The 18,751-nt window shown below is 38.0% G+C and overlaps 1 protein-coding gene across 5 annotated transcripts in view; it reads right to left on the bottom strand.

Moving 5' to 3' along the window:
• Positions 1 to 2,119: 2,119 nt before the first annotated feature.
• Positions 2,120 to 18,751, bottom strand: part of NCOR1 (nuclear receptor corepressor 1) — a 143,760-nt gene continuing 127,128 nt past the window's right edge. For 4 of the 5 annotated variants that reach the window (XM_008570807.1, XM_008570809.1, XM_008570812.1 and 1 more), the window contains 9 exons: positions 16,899 to 17,027; positions 16,297 to 16,454; positions 15,902 to 16,125; positions 14,100 to 14,243; positions 12,154 to 12,296; positions 6,906 to 6,959; positions 6,359 to 6,580; positions 4,711 to 4,890; positions 2,120 to 3,210 (listed from right to left, as the gene is read on the bottom strand). In XM_008570807.1, coding sequence (XP_008569029.1) covers positions 3,023 to 3,210; positions 4,711 to 4,890; positions 6,359 to 6,580; positions 6,906 to 6,959; positions 12,154 to 12,296; positions 14,100 to 14,243; positions 15,902 to 16,125; positions 16,297 to 16,454; positions 16,899 to 17,027 — 1,442 coding nt within the window. In that variant the 3' untranslated portion in view covers positions 2,120 to 3,022. The remainder of the gene's footprint in view (positions 3,211 to 4,710; positions 4,891 to 6,358; positions 6,581 to 6,905; positions 6,960 to 12,153; positions 12,297 to 14,099; positions 14,244 to 15,901; positions 16,126 to 16,296; positions 16,455 to 16,898; positions 17,028 to 18,751) is intronic. The other variant, XM_008570808.1, reaches the window with a different exon arrangement.

The raw sequence follows: 18,751 nt of genomic DNA, 5'->3' as shown, positions 1-18,751 counted from the left end.
CTGTATGTATTCCAGTAATCTTTGAGTTTCTTATAAAAAATAACTTACTGAAGAGTTAATAAAAATAAAATACTAGAAACTTGAGGTCCAAATCCTCAGGATTAGACTAAATCTAGAATTTTGTATTTTGCAGATGTAAATTTCTTCTTCCTAACTAAGCTCTTCTGTTACTTATCACCCAGCTAATTTTTAATCAAGTCTAACTCAAAGTTATAATATAAATCAGATTGAGTTTCAATACAACCTAGTCTTAATTTATTTTTATTTTTTAAATTAATGTCAACCACTCACCTTCCACATTGTTTTCATCTTTTCACAATTGTAGGGACTACTGAAGTTAGATTTTTCACTCCAAGTTAAAGAATTTTAATCCTCCGCAATGATTCAGCTCATTTCCTGCTGCTGGAAAAACTGTAAGAGTTTTCAGAAAGACAATCTCTTCGTGTAGGTGTTTTCATTAAAGTTCATCCGTACTGTTGTAAAACGAAGTAGCGAAGCAAAAGACTGACTCCCTTTATTGATTGGTCTGAATTAAAAAATGAATCGTTTAAAATAATGTAGTTTAAATTTCTAAACTGTACTGTATCACTGGAGATTTCAGGGCATACATATTTTTAAAATAGAATCACTCAACATACCAAAATTAAAGCATTGTGAAATTTCTAATCATAAAAATGCACTGGAAAACTGGATGTCAGAATGTGTCTATAAACAGTATTAGGAACACCTTAATTAATTCTGGGTGCTAAAAAATCATGTGTAGGGATGTAGCATCAGGCTGGATGAAATCTCAGCCTGCAAAGAATATTATGCCTTGGTTTGCAGCTAACTTCAGCAAGTCATCGGTTATTCTCAGTACTGCACTTGCCATTTTATATCATGATAAAGTGAACCTCCGCCCCTCTCAGATGGTTTGCTTCATAGGTCAACCCCAAGAGAATTCTGTCCTTTCATTGTTTTGAGCTAAGAAATGATGATGATACTGGATTTTATGTCCCATTCTGAAATCTCTTCTCCAGGTGATGGCAGATGAAGTAGTACACATGTATGTTGTGATAAGGATGGAGTGAGGGGTTAGCAGAGCTCACCTGGGGGGTCCTCAAGTGGAACTGCGAGAGGAACAATTTAGGCTCTAATCCGGCATGTTCTCGCTTAAGACCCTCCTCAGGCCCATAGAAAAACACCATCATAATCTCTTTTTGGGTCAGTTGGCAATATATATTATTAATAAACTCTAAAATATTACCAGTACCTGAAGACAAATTTTAGCAGAAAACTATGTAGAACATTTAATCACTGTTTTTCATTCATGTTAAAATTATATATGTGTGTATATATTTATTAGAAAGATACCAACTTTCCAAGCAGTAGGAACTCTGACCACTAAGCCTGATCTAAGTTTACTTTGAGGACCTCAAGTATATAAGAATGGGACAGAGACAGCAGTAAAGGCTTTGACTTCAGACAAATGTGGGCTTATGGCCTAACTTTGTCACTTATTGAATTATATTGGCAAAATACCAAACCTTTGTCTTCATCATAAAATAGGGATTAGACACCAGTACTACAGGTAATGTGAAGGTCTTGGTCAGTGAACGATAGAGCTACCTTCTTATGAGGCTATAGAAGTGTGGGTATACTTGTCTGTGAAGTCTAATTTTTATTATCCTAAAAGACCTGTACTTCTCCCCTTTCCAGTTATCAGTGGCATTGTCCCCAACCTGCTATGGAAGGATGCTTAAATGCTATGATTACATTGTATGGAAAAAAAACCAAAAAACAAACCCTAAAAATCCAGCAAGCAATTCTTAAAGAAGAATAAAGCTGACCCTCTGGTACCATAATTAGTTTAGAATTCAGTGTTTTAAATTATCTGTACCCTTGAGAATCCATGAAAGGAAGCAAAGTGAGAGTAAGCACTGGCTCACAGAGGTGGGGAAAGACTGTGGGTTCACCGTGAAAACTTCAGAATGCACCACAAAGCAAGTCTAAAAAACTGACATACTACATACATCTCAACTCAACCAGTCATATATACCAAACTAAAGAAAAGTATGTAGATTTTTCCTTTGAAATCTGAGACACCAAGAGCCTTAAATCACAAATAATCTACTGTAGCTATGGACAGGGTAGTCAAATTTATTTCAAAACAAAAGCTTTGTTGGCTGCATCAAATGCAGGAGAAAAGGAATACTTATGGATATGGTTAAATTACCAGTGTGCATAACAGTGAGGTATGCCTCAAATAAGCCTTTAAAACTTTAAAAACTGAACTATAACATATCCATGCAGTAATATTTTTTTTCAGTGCTACTAATGAAAAATATTAAAGCCTGCACTGGAGATTTACAATATGGCAGAACTGTGTTGCTCCTACCTTTTGACCCTAATGTACAGATTTTATGACAGGGTCTGTGTTAAAAATCTAAACATTTTCACAAGATTTTAAACATCACTGGGAAGCTGAATTTAGAAGAAACAAAATCAGATAAAAGTACAATGCCTGTGACAGCCAACATTATGTAACGGGGCTGTATGAAGTTGTTTAGAAGGCTAGGGTTAAAAAGATAGATTTTAAAAAGTTACCCCTAAACGCGATGTGCTGATTTGAACATAAGTACACCAGATACTACAGCAAGGGGATACACTGCAAAAAGGTAATCTATTTACAGTACAGAAGAGTGATTTAAAGACATTATGGTTTTCTTTACAAACAGATATAAGGACAGGAATTGTCCACTTTTAAAAACTCTACATTTCAACCCTCCACTATTATTATAATCCACTGAATTGCCTGTATCAAAGGCAGTTTTTTGTTTTTTTCTTTTTTCCCATTTGACGCTCCAAATGAATTTCCATCATTTCTTCTTCATCCGTGGCCCTGGCTCTCCTGAAAAGTCTCGGGGCACAAGTCATAGGAGGGCAGGTTTTTGACCTGCAATTAAAAATAAAACCACCAAAAACTAGAGATCCCTCCCCAGCACCTTTCCCCGCCCCACCCCCCATCCCTTCTCTGTGCAGTTCAGTCATCACTATCCGACAGTGTTTCGTACTGTGCTGAGAGCAGTGGGGCAGGCTCTCGCTCCCAGATCCTGTTCTGTTGGTGAGGAGCTGCTTGGTTCACAGCAGAGGGGGCACATGCAATCGGTGTTGGTGGCGTACTGCTGAGCATCCGCATAGTCAGAGGATTATAAGGAAACTGAGTTGAGCCTGATGAAAGAAAAATGAGGTTTCACTGTCATGAGCATACTTGCTATTTCATCCAGTTCAACTTCTGCAGGATGGGGTAGGACAGGATTGTTCTACTAAAATGGTCAAGTGACACTACGAAAGCAAAATGAATACCACACAGAAGGGTCAAGTTTTCACTATTTAGAGTCTAGCCAATGACACACAGCAATTGGTGGGAGTCTAAAAAGTATGAATAACATGAGCGAGCACATGGGTGAGAACTGCTGAGCCCGGAAGAGAAAGTTCAGGGCTGGATTTTCAGTTAAATCTGTAACTGTCAGGTGTTGTCTTGCAGCATCCAAGTGGACCTTGTGAGCATTAAGTTGTAATTGAAAGAGTCTGTTACACCAAGAACTTTCTTAAAGAGAAATGGAGGAGTACAGTTCTCAGAAGACAAGTGGACAAGTACCCAGGAACTTAAGCAGGCTGAGGGGCAGCAGGGTGCATAGTGTCTGCTGAATCTTGCTGGGCAGATTTAGAAGTTTACAAGATTTAGAAGTGGGATACATTAACTAATAAGCACTGCTACCTTCTGTCAATGGCTAGATTGTTAATTGTCTCCAGAAAGCCTCCTACAGCTTAAGAAACTCTTAAAACATAACACATGCCATCATCTAACAAATAATTCCTTCCCTAAGAGAGATTTGAGAAGTGGCCATCATTGGTCTATGCCGTAAGTTTTCAAACAACCACTTTGCATGTAGCATGCATGATCATTTTATAAAGCAAAAGTCTTTTACTGATGTAATATAATATGATGTTTATATATGTCTTAAGGAGATCACATTTTCCATTTTTTTTTGTGTGCCATGTTTGTGTATTTAATCCATAAAGGATGCCTTATAATTCTCTGAAACCCTAAAGTCCACAGCAAACATCCCAGTTTTATTAAAAAAAAAAAAAAAAAGTCTGTTCCTTTTTAAAAACTACCATGATCACAGTTGTTATGTTCTTAAAAAGTTTACAAAAGGCACAAAATGGAAACCATAAATATTCTAGAGTACTCGTTTGTGTAGATGTAGTGAACCTAGAGAGATGATGGTTTTTTAAACTATTCTTCCCATTTCTGACTTTGATTTCTTAGTATTTCCCTAAGAACCTTCTCTAAGAATGTCTATATGAAAGGCTAAAGGGAAGTCACCTTAGGAGTAACATTTTACATTTAGGTACAATTCATGAAACAACTGAAAATACAGATTTAGTTGCTTTGCAAATAGCAAATGTTGGTTATTAGCATAATACAGAAGTAGGGGAATTTTTTCATAGCTCTTTGTTTATGGTAATCAGACCTTACATCCTTAAAATTTTTGAGATTATATTAATTTAATTTCTGTTCTGGAAGTGGAACCTATTAATGACACAGAAATGGGAATATAGTTTTCCAAACTATAAAAGTTTTTGATTTTATAAGATAGAAATAACCAAGGTATTGACATAAATTGCTTTAAGTCTCATTTTCTAGTAGTTCAACCTCCTCACCTGTTGATGAGGGCCTGTCTTCCCAGGCCCACCCTGGCGTCTGCCTGTGGTAATCCCCTTCTGAATGTACAGAGGAGACTGAAGAGGGCCGCTCAGTCCCTAAGTAGCCTTGCCCAGGTATAGGAGATTTAGATTTCCTGCTGTTTGACTTGCTGATGAGCTTTGGTTTGCAAACTCCTCCTAAAAGTGAAATTCAAGTTAAATTATTAATACATAGTATTTAAGTTCTCAATTTAAAAATCTATCAGAACACTGATGAGTATATAATGCTAAATGAAAAAAGCAGGAAGGCATAGCATGAAGGATCCTAGCACCAAATGAAATCAAAGAAAGCCAAAATTTCACTTTAGCAACCAAGACAAAAAAGGGATATGTCCTCATGCCATAAACTTAAAAATTTGGTAACTAAGGAACTGAAATTTCTGAAACATCAAAACTTCTTTGCTGGCCTTAGAGTACAGAAATGGTGCTAAAAGGCAGGTTGACCAAAATAAATCCTCACTGCCTACCTCCCCCTCCCCCCTATTTTAGAGGGAAGCAAAGAGAGTAGTTAATATATTAGTCAAAGAAATAATATGTCAAGGAAAAAACAACAGAAGTCCCTTCATGTCAGTACAGGACCTCAGCAGAGGTTCAGCAAGTCTTGCTGACCCTTTCTATTTTTCCAGGCTCTGTTTAGCTGGTGAACTCAGCAGAAGTTCACAGGAGTGGTATACCCCTGACAGGGCTCTAAAACAAAACATCGAAAAGATCTCAGAAGAGATCAGAGCCTAGGTCACCAGCGGATAACAGTCACCAATAATATAACCTTAAAATACACACACACACTTCACATCAATAAAAATTGGAAGGTAAGGGCAGAAAGGGGAAGACGATGCTCATCTTTCAGAGCGGGAAGTAAATTGATACTGTCTTAATATGTGTAGGTTAAAAAAAAAAAACCCCTCAAATCTCTTTAATTTTTTCCTTAACCACAGTGAGATCTTTTACTTGAAGATGACAGAGGAAAATAACTAAAACTGAAATATTGCTGCCCTTAAGGTAATTTTTTAAGCACAAGCTTAAGAAAAAGATTATATATAAACATATGGGTTTTGCTGTGCTTGGTGTTAACAGAATTTTCTCATTCCAAGAGCTGTCTTTTTTATCTGTGTCTATACAGAGACTTGTCTGGAATGATGCTTATCAAACAGCAGCACTAGCTTTCTGGGTGATGTCATCTAAAGGATTGGTTCCCCCCCCCCCTTTTTCCTACTCTCATCTTTGGCTTACAATTCTTTTATACTGAGCCTAACATCTTTATCACAATAGTAAGTCGCTTTTATTCAAAACCAGAATATGAAATTATATTTGTATTATAATTACAATGTATGTGTACAGATAAGGACTAGATGCAAACAAATATAAAAACTGATATGCAGGGGGGGTGACATTCTGGGCAAAAATTTTCTTTTTATTTCTACTCATGTTACTATAATGTCTGTGCAGGTTAAAATTTTAAATTAAAAAGAGGAACTAAAACCCTCAAAAGTGACTCTGAGCACATAAAGTTATACATGAAATCTCTTAGTGATACATCAGAACTTGGGAAACAAATTGGCTTTTTCTTGGGAAAAGCAGCAGAAAACCATTAAAATGGAAACTTTACCTGAATGAGGTGATGGATCCCCTTCCTCTCTCCGTGTTTCACTACTGGTCACAACTGAAGTGTTGGCAGTACCAGGCATTACTCCCACAGGTTGGGACATGACAACTCCATGATCCTCCACTTTGTCATCAAAGCTTCCCATGAGAGCCTTCCTGATAATGTCTTCTAGACCAAGATTACTTGCAGGATCAGCAAAAGAATGGCTTCTAGAGCTAACTGAGCCTGGAAGAGACAACCAAAAGCATTTCTGCTTGTTTCTGAGAGGCAGATCAGGAAACGGACATGAACAGACAACACACAGCCCTTCAGCCCACTGAATACACACAGCATTCAGCAAGTCATCTAAAACACCACTGAGAGCCCAGAGGCCGTGTGAGTCCACAAACTAACTCAAGGAAATCTGTTTGCCAAGTGAATCAGTCACCCATACTTGCTGGATTGACTTCTACGGTGCCAACTTTGTATTGGTAAATAATGTATTTTGAATCTTACCTGATGTAAAAAAAAAGAAAAGAAAAAAACCGAAAAAAAAAAAAATTAATCTTACCTGACGTAGTAACTGCTGGCAGATTAAAGATCTCAGTTCCTGGCTGAGCAGCTGCTGTATTTAAACAAACATTCAAGTTAACTGAGATGTGATAATCATGTACATCAAAACTGTCTCAAAAAAATCCTATAATAAGATTAATCTTTTTATTTTCCACAATCTCAACCTTATTTTTCACCCATTAGGTGAAGATAAAATGAAAGAAATAACAATTTCTTTTAAAAAGAAATCAGGAAATTAAAAATTGGGTGAGGTAGGAAAATCAAAACAGGAGCAATATTACCCAGAGAAAGTAAAGAAACTTTGTACTGCTGGAGAAATACAAGTAGGACAAGTTGCTCTCAGACCAGGAATCCAGGCATCCTAGTAAAGAAGAAACCTTAGACTCTTGACCCCAGCAAGTATCAACAGGTTTGAAGCAGCCTGAGATTAGATCCAGGAGAAGCCACCTCAATGAATAGTGTAAAAATGACTGTGTTACCCTACCATGGCTAATTGGAAATTCTTCTAACATTCTCAGGATGTTCCCTGGATAAGACAAAAGACTGCTTGTTGATTGTTTTAATACTGCTAACTGTGCAATTTGTAATTTGCACAGTTTGAATGACAACAGAAGACCTGGGAACCACCTATAAAGAACTGTGCCAGGAGGGGAAGGTATTTGGGGACATAAATGGTATTTCTATTACTTCTTCCGACTTGATGCTGAATGCAGGAAGTAAGCAGGGGCTAAACAAATGATGTACCAGAGAAATGTGGAGTTTCTGATGAGACTACAGAAGGATGGACTCTTACGCAGGGACGAGAGCCATCTGTGAAGATGGAAGGGTGCATGTGCTGAGAAACCCACTTTCTTGATCAGGGAGGCTTTAAACTGATAAGAGGAAGATAAAAATCTCCAGGAAGAACTATAAAACAATGGCTATGCATGACAGTCTTACTTATAGGCCAGAGAACATAGTAAATAAACTGAACCTGAAATAACACAGCCTTATTATGGTTATCACAAAGTTTGTGGAATAGGACTCATTCATTTGAGAAATTCTTTTGAGAAGTTATTTGGCTGAATATAGTAATACTTTATATATATTATAATAAAATTACCTTCTTGTTAATCAAAAAATGGTCAGATGAGGATAATTCCATATAGTTGAAGCAATGATAATACTTAGACACTGTACTTACAATGTAACCCTTTCTTTACTTATGGAGCTTACAGTTCAGTGTGGTACTGAGGCCATACAAATCATAATCACCTGGGTTGCTTAGTAAAAATGTAAATTTCCTATATTCTCGGGGGCCCTGTAATTCACATATTTATAAGTGTATTCACATATTTCAGGTTATTGTGGTACACATTAAATTTTGAGGACTCTGGTTTAAAACAGAGGGGCACACTGTTGTGAGAGAATGTGATAATTGTTTAGAACTGAGGGGAATGGAAGGTAGATACTGAGACGTGTGTAGGAGGTGGGTGAGACAGGAGGAGGTAACTACCATCAGCAGGTGACGAGATGAGGGAGAGGGAGGATTGCGGAGAGAGTGGTGAGTGGAGTACAGGTACCGCAGCAGGGAAGGAAGAGAAGGTTTTTGTGTGTGTGTAGGAGGTGGGTGAGACAGGAGGAGGTAACTACCATCAGCAGGTGACGAGATGAGGGAGAGGGAGGATGGCGGAGAGAGTGGTGAGTGGAGTACAGGTACCGCAGCAGGGAAGGAAGAGAAGGTTTTTGTGTGGGGAGGTGGAATATGAACTCAATTTTGTTTATTTATTTATTTAAAAGATGACCGGTAAGGGGATCTTAACCCTTGACTTGGTGTTTTTAGCACCACACTCTCCCGAGTGAGCCACGGACCGGCCCTTGAACGCAATTTTAGATATTTAAGGAGCCAGTAAGATAAGAAAAAAAGAGGTCTGTGAAAATATGTAAGTGGAGCTCAGAAAAAGATAGAATCCAGGTAAAAATTTGGGAGTTTTCAGCATAAAAGTGACACTTTAAACTCAGAGAGAGAGTGCATGAGGAGAAAAGGGCTGAGAAGAGAGTGCTGGGGAGAACTAATAATCAATGACCAGGTAAAGAAAAGACTGGGCTTCTAAGGAGACTGAAGATAAGCCAAAGATGTAGAGAAAAAAAGCAGAACAGTGTCTGAAAGCCAAAAGAGTATTTCTGGAAAAGGGAAATAGTTCACTGTTATATAAAGTAAGTTTTAAGGCATTACAGTTTTTAAAAAATAAAGTCACTGATGTCTGACTTGGTTTGAATGCCCCTCCTAAAACTTATGTTGAAATTTAATAGCCACTGTGATGGTATTAAGAGGTAGGACCTTTAAGAGGTGATTAGGTCATGAGGGCTCTGCCCTTATGAATGTATTAACGCTGTCATAGTGGGAGTAGGTTCCTGATAAAAAGGGATGAATTTGGCCCGATTTCCTCTCTGTCTCTTGCAAGTTTCCTTGCCATGTGATGCCTTTCACCACCTTATAACACAACAAGAAGGCCTTCACCAGATGCCAGTGCCATGCTCCTGGACTTCCCAGCCTCCAAAACTGTGAGCTGAATAAATCTCTTTTCTTTATAAATTACTCAGTCTTTGGTAATTCTGTTATAGCAGCAGAAAATGAACTAAGACAATGTCCTTGGTGGGAACACTTAATTGAGAGACACTGAGTTGAAGCAAAGCTGTCTTGGTTGCTGATGGCTTTGATTTCTCAGTATGACTTCCCAATGAGGACTGAATGTGCCATGGGGTCCCAGGAGCCTGCTGGTTCTTTAATATATTCCTTTTCCACAATCCAAAGGAGTTCTTGCAATCCAAAATACCCCAAACTCTAAAGCAATTTTGTTAGTACTTGCCTGAAGACATCAGTACACTTTATCTCCTGCTAAAGTTGGGCTCTTGTTTCATCATACATTTTCAGAGAGTATAGTCCATCCCTCCTTCTAAGAATACGCAATACAGTACTCTGTGCGCTCAACAGACACTGAATCAGTGAATGAGAGACCTACCGCCTAAGCACAGATTAGGTAAGAGAGAATAAACTATAAAGTAGGCTCCTTAAACTCATATGTGACATTTCCCTGTCAGGAATCTTTTCCCCAATGAAGACAAAGACTACAGAGGATGAGAGCAAACCATGCAAAGGTGAGGCGGTTTGAACAACTGGCTACTCTAGGATCTGTGCATCTCTATGCTTTGATATTCATCTCTGGGTTCTAAGAATCTGAAAATGACAGGACCATATTTTTATTAGTGACATTTGAGGCTGTAAATAATAGATAAAACTGTTGAAGACCAGAGACAAAAAACTAATGATAATATTTCTTAAAAAAGAAAGGATATCTGTAAGCCTGATAGCAATTCTGGTCAGCATTCTAAAATATTAAACTTTTAGATGATTTGTTGCCACTTAAAAAGAGAATCTAGTAACTAAGAGTTAGTTCACAAATGATAAGTACACTAAGGTTATCCTTTTTTTCTTGGACATTCAACATTTATTAATCACAAAGAGGCATAAATCCAATCACACATCTACTTGGCAGTTCATAGACTACAATTTCCTTTCTTTGGACAGGTTCAAGAGACTACCAGATGGTAGATCCCAGACATAAAGTAGATCACAGAATACCCAGAGTCTCTCTGTCACTGGATATAATTGAGGATAAGATGGATAGATAAAACAGGTAAATAAGACAGGGGGATCATACAAACAAGTCTGCTGAAGAGCAGAGTATGAGCAGGTCCTGATCACTGGATGTATATCAACCCAGAGGAAAGGCTCTACCATAGAGCTTCATCTACTGGATATTTACCAACAATCTGGCTAATGATGCTAGAAGTATAGGACTGTTAGAAGCTAGTTAGTATATCATTAGAAACACGGACTCGAGTTGAAATGCCTGGGTCTGAACTGCATGCCCCATTACTTACTAGTTATGCCAGTAAGTAATGGCCAGTCATTAAACCTCTGAACCTCAGTTTCCTCATATACAAAATAGAGGTCATTAAATGTACAGTGTGTTGAGCTGTGAGGATTAAATGAGATTATATGAGAGTACTTCAAAAAGTTCAGGGAAAAATTCATATTATCTTTAATTCTATTTTTCCATGAACTTTTTGAAGTACCCTTGTGTATATGCACGTTTAGAACAGTGCCCAACACATAGTAAGTGCTAGCTAGACAGCCTTTTGCTACCTTTTTTACTGATGTTTTATATTTTCAGATGATGCGTTTTTCTTATCACAGTTGCATACAAATACTGAAAGACTGAACTGAGATCCAGAAAGACACTGGTAGAGTAGAAAAAATAGTTGGAATGTGGCAAGCACAGACTGCCCTGTCCTGTCCTTGGAGCTATTAGCTGTAAAAGCAGAGCAAGAGAGAGGTGTAGATTAAGAGTAGCCTACCAGGAGACCTTGACATCCTATATTCTTACCAACTTAACAGTGTATATAGGTTGCCAAGAAGAAAGCTAATACAACCTTAAGCGACCTTAATAATAATGTTTAGTATAGATCATACTATACTTTCCTGGAGAGCAACTGAGATGGTTGGGGCACTCAGAACAAGGACGTGATGAACAACTGACAAAACTGGGGCTATTTATAGAGATAAGACTCATGAAGGACATGTCTTCAGATATCTAAGGAGATGTCCTATGGAGATAGCCCAAATGGACAAAACTAAGACCAGTGGGTAAAAAACAAGCAAACAAACACCTATGGAAAGTTAATCCCGTCCCACACAAGGAAAAAAATGTCTTAGACACAATTTGTTCAAAGAGAAAATGGACAGCTTCTCCCGCTCACTGGCTGAGCGCGGTGTGGGTGCAGCACCGAGGGTTGCGATCCCGTTGCCGGTCCCCGGTATGGGCGCGACACTGAGGGTTGCAATCCCGTTACCAGTCAATAAAAAAGACAAAAAGGAAAAAAAAAAAAGAAAATGGACAGCTTCTCCCGCTCACTGGCTGAGCGCGGTGTGGGTGCAGCACCGAGGGTTGCGATCCCGTTGCCGGTCCCCGGTATGGGCGCGACACTGAGGGTTGCAATCCCGTTACCAGTCAATAAAAAAGACAAAAAGGAAAAAAAAAAAAAGAAAATGGACAGCTTCAGAAAGCAGCAAGTTCCTTCTCGATAATTAGGAACGCTTTGATCAGATGTTTTCAAACTCAAGGATTACAGGAGAGGCAACATTGGAGATATCATTATTAATGCATGTTTTATTTGGGGTTCATGAAAGAAATCCCACTTACCCATATCAGAATCACCTCCACCAGAGGAGTTCAACTTACGAAAAATCTCCTGCTTCTTTGATTTAACCATGGGTGATGTGTTTTCAAGTTTGGTGAAGAATGAAGGCAAGTAGCTCATGCTTCCCGGTGAGCGGGAATCATTCCTGTTAGGAATATAGTTAAATCTATTATAACTATGTACTCTGACCCCTTGAGACATTCCTATTAATGATAATAATAATAGTCATAGAGTACTTGGAAGACTACCACTTACCCATGCTGTGTTCATGATTATAACCCTAAGAAATAATAGGTGACTGTAAGCCAGTTAGTACATCTGAGGACATAGTCATATGCTTTAGCTCTAAAAGATGAAGTCATAAAGTTGAGATTAGAGTGAAAATAATGTACAGCAGACATCCTTATGAAGGAGTGAACAAGTAGCAAATGAATATTAATGGGAAAGCTTTGAAACAGCTTATCATGGTGCTCTCTGCTTAGTAGCACTAACATGGATATATTTACGGTTACCACATAAACTGGGAACTATTTTACTAGCAGAATTACTTTCAATTACACTAAAAGCATAACTAATAGCACACTTGCCTGTAAAATAGCAAGAGCTCACGCCTAAATAGTAAACAGCTGGACCTGAACAGAAGAGCTACAGTGTATAAATAAAACTGCCTATTTGTTACAGTTATTTCAGGACACCTACGAGATGAACTGAGTTTAATGTAAAGGGTTTCATATTTCATTGGCAGCTTCCTATACTAACACATTTTCAAAAACAACTTTTCCCTAATAGCTTAAGGCCATCAAGGATCTAGCTAAAGCCAGAAATGGTAACAGAGGACATGAGGCTGTTGATAATCTAATCTAGTAATGTGGATTTATTCATCATTCAATACAAGAACACTTACTATATGCCAAGCAAGACAACTGAGGTGATTAAAAAAATGAATAAGACATGGTCCATGTCATCAAAAAACTCACAAACTTAGTGGGAAACATGTAGATGTATAATTAAATTTAACATTACTCCTTCTCTAAAAATGGATTTTCTTCCTCATTTCACTGTAAGGTACCAACATCTATTTGGCTCCCTATGAATATGTACAATAAATAAATTAACAACACACTATAACAAATGCACTAGCAGTTTGGAGTCAGACTTTCTTTTAAACCTGGACTTTCTCCCTTACTACCAGTATGACCACGGGCAAATCACATATCTTCCTCTCAGAGCATCAGGGAAGAGTGTTCTACACCCAGAAAACAGCATGAGTATAGACAGAAAGGAATTCAGACAACAACCAGCAACTTGATATGGAAACAGAAAAAAGTATAAGTAAGGGTGAAGTAGCAGGAAATGAAGTTGGATGAGCGGCATAAGCCTGGTCGAGAATAACTCCAGTGTCATGATAATAATGACTCGGTGCTGACTCTGTGATTTTAGACAAATCACCCTGGTGGAGCAATCAAGAATGACCAGAAAGGGGCCAAGTCAAAGACATCTAATCCAAATGGTGATAAAAATCTAATTATTCATAGAGTTGAGGTTAGGGTAGAAATAGATAAGATAAAATATGTAAAGCAATTTGGCACAGATGCTCAACGTTACTTCCCTTCTTCCATATATAGTCCACAATGCTTGGTACACGGGAAGCACTCAAATGTTGGCTGATCCACCCCACAACAAAAAAGGTTTTAAAGAAAGATTTAGAAGACTTAATTTCAAGAATAATGAACAAATTTTCTCTAACCTATTTAAATACTACAGTTTTTTGCTAAAATTTGCTAGCATTTGATCACTAGGAAAACAGACTAATGATCCTCTGAGAGTCCCATCCTGATGTATCAGCCGAAAAGAGTAAAAGGCACTGACTTAAGGAAAATTTTAAGGTCCTAACCCCTGTCCCCTTAGTGAAGGCAAACTGTTGCTAGGAAGTGCATGCTCTCCTCACCTTTGCTCTGCAGGTTCTGCTCCCCTCTGAGCCAACAGCAGCATGCTGTCCTGTTTCTCATGCACAACTGGAACCTGGGGTGGGGAGATGGGCTCATAGGGCTCTGAAGAGACGTGACTCCTCTCTGGGGACTTTCCAGGCCTACTATTGTAACATGAGAAGGAGGAAAATTTGCCAGTTTCTATCAGAAAAAACGTTGCTTCGGGTATTCACTATACACCTAGTTATCAAAACAATCTGTTGTTGCCTCTATCCATGCATGCCCAAGAGATTCAGGTGTCTTTGTTTTGCTTATATATTAAAAATCAGTTAATGGTATTTTTAAGACTATGGATTGGGTGGACATTTTAAACTATAAAACCAAGTAATTTTACTAGGACTAATAAAAGAAATGTAACATTCCTCATTAAAATGCACAAAGTGAAAAAGTCAAATTTTCATAAATACCATTAATTGCTTAAAATGTGCTACAAAGTATTTTGTGTCAGGAATGCACCATGGCTTTGCTATATGGCTTTCCAGTTTTCTTTGATAATTGCACTTCTATTCTTTTTTCTTTTTTTTTGGTGAAAAAAGAATAAATGTGCTTTCATATTATACTTCAGATCATCCAGCTTCCTGAAATGACTATGTCCGAGAGAAGCTTTAAAGTAGTCCGGTTTGTGGGTAGGGCAAGCACGGATAAAAACGAAACAAAAAGGATTACCAAAGTTGTGTGACAAGACACATCGAGGTGTGTTGTACTTTTCTACTTTTGTGTATGTTTGAAAACTTCTGCAATAATGTATTTCTAAAAAAGAAGACCATCCAGCTTCCTAAACACTTTATTCTTGTTTCTGTTCTTTGCTAACTTTGAGGATTTGGTAGACAGGCTGGAGAATCACTTCTACAAATTTCTCCTTTTCATGCTCTGAGCTATGGTTTCCACTACGTGGTTTATCCATTCTCTGTGTGTCTTCTGGGTATTTGCCAGAATTTTTGATTTACTGATATCCCAGTCTTCTCAGCATTCTTATGAATTAATTCCCCTTGTGCTACTTAACTATAATTTGACATGTGCTAATATTTAGTCTACCACTTTGAACCAGAAACCCTGTATCCATTTTTTAAAAAAATCTAAACACAGAAAGAACATCACGTAAGAAAATAATGCTTTTTACCAGATAGCCCTGCCATATAAAGTGTTTCCTCCCATGATGCCTCTATTGGCCTCACTTTATTGGATGCTGCCTTCCTAAATGTCTATTGCTACTGACCCAATAGAAACAACTGAAAGAGATAAACACTAAGAGAGGTATAATTCTGAAGGACCATTCAAGTGTCCCTGAACCTACTGCCAAACTACACTTTTTTTTTTTTTTTGTCTTTTGTCTTTTTTCCGTGTCCGGCAACGGGATCGCAACCCTCGGTGTTGCTCCCGCGCCTCGCTCAGCCAGTGAGCGGGAACCGGTCTGTATGTGGGATCAGGACCCTCAGGCGGGAGTGCCGCCGCACTTCCCAAGCGGCGCACTATCCAGTGCGCCACCGGGCCGGCCCCAAACTACACATTCTTTATAAGTATCTTTGCAAACCAACAAATAGAACATAATGATGAACTTTTGAATATATATTAAAGAGACATAGTACCAAACACCCAGACCTTCCAAGAATAACACACAGAGAAAAAAAAATCTTATTTACATTCTCCAGGGAATAAAGATAAACGAATTTCAGGTGTGAAAACCAAATCCCTTGTCTTGTAGTACATTCAAATTGTTTTACTGTTGGGAAATTTACATATGGTTTAAAAATAAAGACCATACCTTCCCCTGGATTTGTCCAAAAGATTTTCCGGAGAGACTCTTGAACCTGATCTTTGATGGTGGACAGACTGAGTCTGGGATTCTGGGCTGTAACGACTTGATGTTTTAGTCCTCACAGGTATAGACACTAAAGCAGAAGTTGAATTCTGGAATGTAGAAGTAGGAGGCTGCTGGGGAGTCTGTGAGGGAACTTGGTTTCTAGCAAAATCCTGTGTGATAATTTGCTGTGAACAAGAAAATAAGAAATGGTTAAACTGATTAAGTACCTATAAAAAAAAGCAGCATAAAAAAATCTAGACATCTTTACTGTGATTTTCTCTTTCTATATGAAATCTTCTTTCTGCATGACATAAAAAGAAAAATTAACAAGCTAATAAGAATAACAAAAAACTTACACAGATGTGATCAGCAAGTGTGATCAGCCGATGGGTCCTGGGCACTTGCCCCAGTCCCTCTGCCTGTGAAGAAGTAGGTAGCTGCTGCTGGGGGGACGGTGATTCCTGCTGGGGTCGATAGTGATGTAGGGGTCCTTCGTACTGTCTGGTGGGATCATCTAATAGAGAACAGACAGGTGTTTTACTTCAGGGTGCCTCTGCCTTTTACTCATTATCAAAGATTAAACATAATTTAGAAGAAACACATGAAAAGGATGTAGTGCATATCTCTAAACACAAAATTTATGTATCTTAATTTTGAAGAAAAAATATTTATTCACTGACAGAAGTCTGAGGACCAGTAGAAATAAAATATGAATGCAAAAGTGGGCAAACAAAATTAATATTAGCTATTTTCTATATCATCAAAATATAAAGAGTAATCAATAATAGCTTAAAAGTTATTTTCCATTAGTGCAGTTTAAAATATTTCTAAAGCATACTCACATGAGATTATCCTAAAACAAGCAAAATAAGTAATTTCTTAACATGTTCTAGACAGATAATTAGAAGCAAATAATAAATGCAAATATGAAAACATGTAAGTGGTGGCTAAGACATACTTTCCGCTTGATTTGCCTTAACAACCTCTGGTTGATAGGCCTGCAGTTTTTCCTGGGGTGGTACAGGTGAGCTGGCAGGACTGATTACCTCGATAGCATCACTAGGTGTTTCATACCTGTGAGAAGATACTTTAAGGAAAGAAAAGAATCTTATTTTAAAACTAATCCTATGAAAAGTTTCAAAAGTCCAAGTTCTTCAAACCTACTTGCATATTTTCATTTTTCTATTCTGTTCAGAAATATTCAATGGCATTCCAGGTTAATGATAAAAATTAACAAGCTCAAAGGACTGTATCCAAGTGCCTAAGTGCTTCCCTGATGTTCCTAATATCAGTACAGTATAAGGCGTTCGGAGATTTTGTGGCTCTAAGATCTTTTTAAGAAGCCAAAAATAAACAGTGAGATAAAGCAGAATAGAGAGCCGATTTATGATATTCCCCTGGGAGCTGGAAAAGAAATCACGAAGGAAACATTTGTCAGAAGAGATTAATAAACAAATGAGGGAGTAGATCAACAGCTGATTCCAAAAATTCCAATTCTGTTAAACAATCTGCTCTTGGAAAAACTTGGCGGCTATAAGGCTGCTGCACTATCATGATGATTTTTAAAGCTATAGATGACATAACACTGTACGATTTTTCTAGAAAAACTGGAGTAGAACTGATAAAAATTACTCAGAATAATTTTGCAGCACCTGCTCCTCTAGCACTCAATTGAACAGTCCTTCCTGCCCCCAACCAGGTAGTGGAAATTGCAGTTACCAGGGTTCCAGTACACTCAGGACAATGAAAATCAGATAAATGGGATGCAAATTATTGAGGAACAGGGCAGGCCAGTTAGCTCAGTTGCTTAGAGCTCAGCCTTATAAAATCAAGGTCACGGGCTCAGATCCCTATACCAGCCAGCCACCAAAAAAAAAAAAAAAAAAAAAAAACAGTGGAACTAAAATAAGTCAGTATAGTCTAAGTAATTTATACTAATTTGTGACTTTTGTAGCCACTAATAGTCATCACTGTTTATGTACCCAACATCCTCAAACTCCTTACGACTCCCAATATTCAGTCAACAGAAAGTCTGATCCTGAACCATGTTCACATTGCTCTTGAAGCCTTAAAGGGCAAGGTTAAGGCTTCACCTTCAGGGTGAGGGAGGCTCTCAAGAGTCAAACTGAAAATCACACTGAGTAACTGTAAAAGCCCAGTGACAAAAAAGATAACCACACTTAGAAACATGAATGCTCAGAAAGGAAGTTGTGCTTTCTATTTTCAGACGTTCTGAACATCAAACTCCTAGAACAAGGTTTGCTTTGTGATGCAAGCTGAAAAGAAGTGTTTAATTCGGTGATTAGGGAACCTGTGTGCTACAACATTCAGTAAGCCCAGGTGAGGTCACCGTGCTGGTGACTTCCCTCCAAAATGCCTACTCATACAACTGTATCTCTTCCTCAGCTAGCAATTTTCTGCATGTAGGAAACCTATATTTTGGATTTTCCTAATCAATCCCAGGCTAAAAGGTAGTCTTTCTTCCATACCACATACTGCTAAGCTGCCCCCTTCTCTTGTCAAAACCTCAGCTGTGGGGTAGATATGTACCCAAACCAGTTATAATTAGGCAACTGGAGATAAAACTGCACATTGCATTGACACATAAGAAGTTATTTTTTCATTTCCAGCTCTACTCAATTTCTTTAATGGCAGTAACAGAGACTACTATATGATTAAATTACTTCCAGTATCAGCAGATGCTTGTTTAAATACCTGTTTGTTCTTTCTGTAATTCCATATAGAATTTAGGCAATACTTAAAAAGAAATTTTTAAAAATTAACTTTTCTAACATTTTAATGTAGATTTGT

The sequence above is a fragment of the Galeopterus variegatus genome, unplaced genomic scaffold (genome assembly GCF_000696425.1).
Source record: "Galeopterus variegatus unplaced genomic scaffold, G_variegatus-3.0.2 Scaffold632, whole genome shotgun sequence".
Classification (NCBI taxonomy): domain Eukaryota; kingdom Metazoa; phylum Chordata; class Mammalia; order Dermoptera; family Cynocephalidae; genus Galeopterus; species Galeopterus variegatus.
This window is presented reverse-complemented; position numbering and strand designations above follow the sequence as displayed.